General features: G+C 37.3%; 1 protein-coding gene across 2 annotated transcripts in view; it reads right to left on the bottom strand.

The window, feature by feature from the left end:
* Nucleotides 1–7,953, bottom strand: part of LOC118749388 (zinc finger protein ush-like) — a 622,067-nt gene that overhangs the window by 52,813 nt on the left and 561,301 nt on the right. The window contains exons 5-8 of one of the 2 annotated variants that reach the window (XM_036484195.1): nt 4,924–5,024; nt 4,610–4,858; nt 4,211–4,525; nt 3,901–4,147 (exon numbers count right to left, since the gene is read on the bottom strand). In XM_036484195.1, coding sequence (XP_036340088.1) covers nt 3,949–4,147; nt 4,211–4,525; nt 4,610–4,858; nt 4,924–5,024 — 864 coding nt within the window. In that variant the 3' untranslated portion in view covers nt 3,901–3,948. Of the gene's footprint in view, nt 1–3,900; nt 4,148–4,210; nt 4,526–4,609; nt 4,859–4,923; nt 5,025–7,953 lie in introns of those variants that run through there. The other variant, XM_036484196.1, reaches the window with a different exon arrangement.

Genomic DNA, 7,953 nt, shown 5'->3' with positions numbered 1-7,953 from the left:
TCACTCATTTCCGCGTATTAATTAAATTAAACATTTCTAACAGGTGGAAACTCTTAAAAAAAGTAGCCTACTTTCTAACCTAGGTCATAAGCTATCTGCTTGCAAAATTTCATGCAAATCCATTCTATCGTTTCTGCGTATTAATTTAATGAAACTTTTTTAACAGGTGGCAACTCTTAAGAAAAGTAGCCTATTTTCCAATCTAGGTTATAAGCTATCTGCGTGCAAATTTTCATGCAAATCCATTCAGTCGTTCCCGCATAATAAATAAATGAAACTTTTTTTAACAGGTGGCAACTCTTAAAAAAATAGCCTATTAACCAATCTGGCCGACAAGCTATCTGCGTACAAAATTTCATGCAAATCCGTTCAGTCGTTTCCGCGTGATGATTTCCCAAACATCCAAACATACAAACTTTCACATTTATAATATTTATAAGATAAGATGGCCGCTCATGAAATATTTACTGGCTAAACAGAATGTAGTACCACAGCCACAAACTATTTCGCTAGCTACATCAGCTAGATAAGCAATAATACACCATAAACAAAGCTACATATTGTGGGCAGCTTAGAGCATTTAGAATATTTTAACTTTTGACAGCTCTTGCTACATACTACAGCCTCATTATTCTGGTTAGACAGTTACACTTTTTTACTCATACAGCATGCATAATTCATGAATGAATACACCCAATTTCTACTGGGTGTTTATTTATAAACTTTATAAATGTATGCATTCATGGAGTATGCATGCTGTATGAGTGAAAAAGTGTAAACAATTCATGACCGGCCATTAATTTCCAGAAATAAAAAGGGTACTCATTTAAAAGCGCAAAACTCTCGCAAACTGGGCAAACTGCGCAATTTAAACCCCTCGCAAATGAAATGTCAAAATTTGTATTGAAAGCTATTTGCACAAAAAGGGCAAGTTTGCGCGGAAATTTTGGCTGACTTCCAAAACGTCAATTGCTTTGCATAGGTACAAAGTAGTTATAACGTTCAATAACGCCGAACTACAAAATGTTGACGATGTATACTTTTCCAAAACGCATCCGAAAATGTATCGAAACACATCGCTAGCGCAATCAGCGCATCAGAAACAAAGTTGATGCTTCGTTTGTTATTGGTTACCATTGGTGTTTTAAAAATGGAAAATTCATAAAAATTGTTCATTGGCATACTGAGTATTTAAAATATGCAATGTATATGGTTGCAATGTGTCGCAACTCTGCATATACAAACAGTTTGAATACCGCAGTATAACAGTTTCCAAACATTGTATTGATACGTTTTGGAAGCCAGCCTTTGTCGCGCAAATTTGCGCAGTGTGATGTGCAACCCTCAATTAACTATTTTGTTTACTTTCATTTTGAATTGTGCTCAACGCTTTTTCGTAAGACTTAAATATTTTCTTAAATTCGAGTTTCAATTGTTCAACTTTTTAAATTAACATTGTCAAATAATTAAATGTGTGAAATTGCACAGAATATAAAATTGTCCTCATGAAACACACTGCGTAAAGTTGCCTAATTGCCCAAATATAAAACTTGCGCGAATCGATGAGTACCCTTAAAGTAAAATTCTGGCTTATTTTCAATGTATTTTCGTTTGAGATAGGGTGGTTTTCAATACAATTCTGAAATAAGGCGTTTTTCAATCAAGTTCTGAAGTATGGCGTTCTTGAAAAGTTTTCTGAGATAGGGCGTTTTTGAACTAGCTGCCGAGATAGGTCGATCTTCTACTCAGCCATCGATATATGCAAGGTATATTCAACAAGTTAGGAGTGACAACTCAGTCGAGCTCTCTCATAGCTGACTGTAATGTCAAAAAATTTAAACAAAGAAATTAACCCTTTGTTATATATGTACCAAATTCTATCATGATCCAAATCTTTCCTTCAGGGCAAATGCTCCGCGAACACTGTGATAGAATAGGTAAAAATATAGTCGAAGGTATAGCAGTTTTGTATCTAGATCAAAAACTTAAATCAATGTAATGTAAATCAGGTGAATTGTACTGACAGTTGTCCAAATGTGCATCATCAACATCTAACTTCGTCCCCACAGACACCTCAGATAATTCAAGCATTGGAGAATCGCATGGTAGAGGTACTGCAACTGGGAACAAACGCGTCCGCTTAGAAGTACTCAGTTGCGATGGGCAACAAACATAAAGTCACTGGCACTAAGATGGTTCTCGAGCGCACGCGAATAGTCTTCTAATGAAAGACCGCACCTATTTGTCCACCGTTGTCGCTTCACTTGCCAATAAAGTTTGTTGTCCTGGCTCTTGCCACATACAGCACACCGCTCGTAATTCCCTTTCATTTTATTGTGTATTTCAAATCAGTCGCACAGCTCACAATTGAAAATTTTAATTAAAAAATTAAGAGTTAACATTTCAGTCGAAGTTCAAAAGAAAGAATTGTCGAAATCACTTCTACCTAATACTATGTTCAAATTGACGAGCTAAACATGTTAAATGGGCTTGAACTAGTTAAATGAACAAAACATGTTCATAAACAAGTTAAATCGCATGCAATTGTTGTTGGAAAATTGAACCAGTTAAATCATTTAATTCGTTTGAAAACCGGTTCAGCGCAGTGTTGTATCAGAAAGCTTTCTGCTCCGGCCAATCAGAAAGACACAAAAGCTTTCATTTGACACGCCGACGTCCAAAAAAAATTATATTCTGAAAAATATTAAAAATTAAGCAGACATTCGCACAAAACAAATTGAAGCACGAAAACTTGATTTTCAAAAGTGTTTTTCGAATTTTTATTGGTAATCAAACAACCGTCAAAGTTAACTCCAAATGTTCAATGTGAACGATTGTGTTTTCCAAAAAGCTCTTTTTCATTTAACAAGTTAAATGGGGCCGATTTGAACGTAATATAACAGAACAATTTTTAGGTAACAGAACTGTAAACAAAGGATGAAAGAAATGTCAACGAAAACACTAACAGCCGGTTCGAACAGCTTACAGCCCACAATCCCAAAACTCGTTTCAAAGTGTTTTCGTTGCCGGTCCGAACATGGTATTAGATTTCTCCAGGAGCCCTATGTAAAATGATGGAATGTTTTTGAATTTCTCACATAAAGTTTTTGTAGTACTAAGCGCATGTAATGCATTAGTTAACAGATAGGGTTCTTACTGGGTAGATTTCAGAACGAATGAAGAAAGTGATCAAAATTATACTTATGCTAATTGCTTATCGGAAGGGTGGTCTGTACAAGCCGAATTCAAGTTTTTTGTATACATTGGAATTTTTAAATTCAAAATTTGTTTAAGTTAGTGGTGATACGCTAACCACAAAGCGTAATTTTTCGCAAAATCTGATGAGAAGTTCAAAAGTACAAACAAAAATTAGCACCAAAATACATATTATAAATACGTGTTATTTTGGAAGAACATTCTTTACAATTAAATTTTAAAATCGCATAAGAAAATAAAAAAAAAAAAAACATAATGCGCTCGTGATTTTTATTATAAAATAAAAACAACAGTTATGACGAAGTGTCCTTTAAGAGTTTACATTTTGTATGTGTTTAATAAAAAAGGTGCAAACAACGTTAGTAAAAAAATATCAAGCTCTGATAATTTTGATTTGAACTTATATTAAATTGGTATAAATATTTTAAAAGTGGCAAGGCCGTTGTTTAATTTTAATAAGCGGTTTGTTGGTTATCTGGAAAGGACTTTTATTTTGGAGTAATATTCGACTACAGTTGATGAGACGACAATGACAAGTTAACTGTGACAACACACGAATAGGGCTGCTAAGCTGATGAACAACGATCAAGGGGAAAGGTTTACTATTTAGACACACTATACAACAGCATTCAACGTTATTAAAAGCTTTTTTATAATCATAGTTCCACAAATGTTAAAATACCTGAATCTATTTGTCTACTTTCGCCATACTGAAAGATTTAGCTCTTCTAGTTATTTGGGTTTGCTTGCCGTCCGTTTTGGTTTCAATATAAAATTAAATAGTGCTGACTTCATATTTTTTAAGTAAGATTTTCTGAATTTCGAGAGTGCCGCTCTTACATTTTTACGCATCTTCCCGATTTCGCCCATCCCGGCCTTTTTAAAATCAGTACCGTGGCTACCGCGGGTCCCGATATCCCGCGCCCCATCTCTGGTGTGTATACATAAACAGCTGTTAAAGATAACGTGAATTAAAAAATTTCTAGGACCTTACCGTGCACCTTCTCTTCGATTTGGCGTTAATGCCTCACTCCTCTCCACGTTACGCCCAGCATTCTTTTCAGGAAGTAGAGGCTCATTCGTGCTAACTAACGAAGGTTGACAAGCTGGTGATGTTTCGACAGTGGGTATGTGTGGGGTGTTAAGGTTGAACGGCACTGCTGCGGGCGAGCCAAGGATAGTATCAGTTATTGTAGCGTTGGAATTAAACGCCCTTATATTTAAAGCCGTGGCTAGAGGTTTTAAATCTCCGTTATCCAGCATGTAACAGGTGCCGTCGGGGTTTGGAAGTGCTGCCAATGGTGAAGTGCTAAAAATATTTAATGATGAGGAATGCATTAAAATGTGTAAAATTGCACCCATAACGTTTAAAATACTACTTTTCCCTACTTACAGAGGTCCCGGTATCCAACTTGCTGCACGTATAAGTGAGCAGGGTATTATCAATACTGGATTGGTGGGCAATGCTAGAAACGGTTGCGGCGTTGGTGTTGGTAACGATGCGGCGGCAGCCGCGGCCGCAGCAACTGCAACCATAGCAGATGTGGGTGTTTTTGCCCGCAACTGTGGACTGATGCTCGCTGTACCTACTGACGCTTTAATGGCATTAGCTGTGCTAACTTCAACCTTAGGCGTTAGTGGTCTACATTGAAATGAAAACTTAGTACCAAATATTTCCAGTCAGATTTTTCTATGTTTATTTCTTACCCCTCAGTACGGCGTGAACTGCAATAATGCATCTTATGCGCGCGATATGTCTTAACATTATTGAATCTTATATCACAATCGCTGCAGTAGCGATCCGTTTGCTAAAAATTAAAATTAAGTGATACTTGATGTACTCTTCATTCGTATACATATATTACACAAGGGAACAAAAATAGGAAACAATTTTGTTGCGGCAAATGATAAAGATTTTGAGAAAAACTAGGTCAAAGTGTAACAAAATCGCGTTTTCTTGCAATATTTTAGAAGCTCTAGCAAAGAAACAAAATGCGATATTAGGCTTAAATTAAAGCTAGAAGTCTCGAACACTGTTCCTAAAAATACAATCCCTGCACCTTGACTTGATGGTCACTTATAGTTACGGTGACCATATTATTTACCAGTTAATTATATTATTTAATTGTACAAGTTCCCCTGCTGTAGCGAAAAATTAAGCCAAATCCTTTTCAAGGACTTCGCCATCCTTTGCTACCAAAATGCGTTTACCATAATTCATACTGTACGACGAAGCCAGCACAGAGTGGTTCAAAATTAAAATTTAATGTTCATAATGCACCGCAGATTTCATTTGTCAACCAATTTTTACTAAAACCCAAAAAAATATTTATTTTGGTGAACATTTTTTTTATAACATTTCAAAATTTTTTTTGTGTATTTTTTTTGTTGTTTTTGGAGAACCATAAAATTTTTTTCAACAAGTTTTTGTTATGTAACATTTATTAACTGGAACAGGAGAATACGTTTTCTTTAAAATTGCTACTTTTTCTCAGGGTTCGGAAATTCTCATTTATGATTATTCGTTTTCATTCTTTTACGAGATTTATCGCGATCGATAATATTCCAAGTCTATTTTTGCATTCTTTTATCGCGAGTGAAAAATACAACAAATTTATCATCTCTCACATTCGGAATGCGATCGACAAAAAAAATTTTCGCTGCTTTTCATTCGCGATCGAAAAAAGCAAAGAAATTTCCTTTCACTCGAATATGAGAAGTCTGAGCATTGCATTTGTCGGCCTCTCATAAATAAGAAAAACGATGCAAATAATCCATTCGCGATCACTCACAACAGCTTATCGCGATAAACTTTTCGCGAAAAATTTTCAACGACGTTGTATGGGAGATATTTTTCGCGTTTGTTTTGGGTATGCATTTTGTTATGCATACATAATGTGACCAACCGTACTTCTTTCGGAAGTACAGTACTTCTTTTTTTGATCTTGTACTTCATACTTCGAAGTACAGCCCAATGTACTTCTTTGCGATATTTTGTACTTCAGAAGGGAGATTCTGTAACCAGTTAGCGACTATTTTCGGATCGCTGTCGCACTTTTTTACTCATGATATAAATGTTTTTGCATCAAAAAGGGCGATAGTAATTCGAAAATTGTCGCTAACTGGTTATAGAATCTCTCCCCAGATCCTGTACTTCTCCGATCTTCTGGACGATCATCACATGGCCTGGGCGATAAATTCGTTCAAACCATTAAAGTCGCGCGATGGACCGATGGCATCATACCTGCGCAGCTGCAAAGGGCTCTGACGGTGTCGTTCAATTAGTTGGATCCTAATTATACGAACTGCGTGAGAATCGGGTACATCCAAAGGCTTGAAGGGTAGTCAGTGTTGCGTTCATCCCGAAGGCAGGAAAAGGCTCTCATATTTCCCCTAGGGATTTTAGGCTTATCAGTCTTTTCGTTTTTGCTGAAAAAGTTTTTGCTTAAAACGCTAGAGAGACTGATAGATCTGTACATAAGAAATGCGATCCTGCGTGACTGTCTTTCAAGAGCTCAATATGCTTATTGCAAGAAAATGTCGGTGAATACCACCCTGCACACATTGGTAAAGTGGTCAGAAGAAGCCTTCACGCATGAAAACTACGCAGTAGGGGCCTTCTTCGATATCGAGAGGGCCTTCAACAATGTCACTCCAAAGGCAATAGTCGAGTATATTCATAATATGGGGGTTGAAAGCAACCTAATAAGGCTTATCTACAGCGTACTTCGTGACAGAACTATCGCGGCGGAGTGGATGAGCGTCTGCCCTAAGTGAAGAGTCAATAGGAGCACTCCACAAGGTGGTGTTTTCTCTCCCCTGCTCTGAATTGCAGTTCTATAGGAACTGGAAAAAGTGGGCTATCGGGTGAACGCCTATGTAGATGATGTGGAACTTTTGGTTAAGAGGCGATTTCTATACACCCTTTTTGATCTGGCTTAAGGCTACATGAACCAGGTAACTAAGTGGGCGATCAAAGGCGGCTGTCGTGGAAGCCTAACATTGGGGAAAGGGTAGGAAAGGTGTCAGTTGCCTCGTACTGTTGCAGGGGAGCTATCGGTAAAAGGTTGGGTCTCTCGCCCAAATTAATTCATTAGCTCTAGGAAACCAGATTTAAGCCTATGCTGTTTAAGGAGCCCTTGTGGTGCAGCTCACTAGAGAAGGCTGCACTTTTAAAACAGGAATTAGCGGAGCATTAGGAACCACGCCTACACTGGCGTGCTTAACATATATATGTTGAACACGGCGCGTGCAGATATTGCAGACAGAATTGCCGCAGCATGAACTGCTATTAGGCTAAGTGAAACTGGGTCCTTTTGTGACATAAAAAATGGAAATGAATATATTTGTCTGCTAAAAATGTTTTTATATAGCATTTTAAAGAAAGTTACCTCTCAAAGGCTAGTGATGAAGGTTCTGACAGGCAATTGTGCGATTGGTATTGATGCGGTGAGACTAGGAATTTCGACAGACACTTTTGTATCAGCTGTCAAGAATAAGATGAAGTGGAATCATATCCACACTTTCTTTTAGACAGTCCAACCTTCACGAGGCTCAGGGATCGAAATTAGCCGCATTCGAATTTTTGTAATCGGCTCACGGCGTTAACTTAACCCAACCTAAGCTGTACTTCTTTGAGCTATGAAAAAGTTGGTCACATCATGCATACAGCGTACAAACATATGTACATATGTATATGTAAGTAATGCAAGCAAATGCTTTTCGGTTGGAAGGAAT

Source organism: Rhagoletis pomonella, unplaced genomic scaffold (assembly GCF_013731165.1).
Source record: "Rhagoletis pomonella isolate Grant_MI unplaced genomic scaffold, Rhpom_1.0 Rhpom_scaffold_00015, whole genome shotgun sequence".
NCBI classification, from domain to species: domain Eukaryota; kingdom Metazoa; phylum Arthropoda; class Insecta; order Diptera; family Tephritidae; genus Rhagoletis; species Rhagoletis pomonella.
The sequence above is the reverse complement of the archived record's forward strand: the minus strand, read 5'-3'. Positions and strand labels throughout refer to the sequence as shown.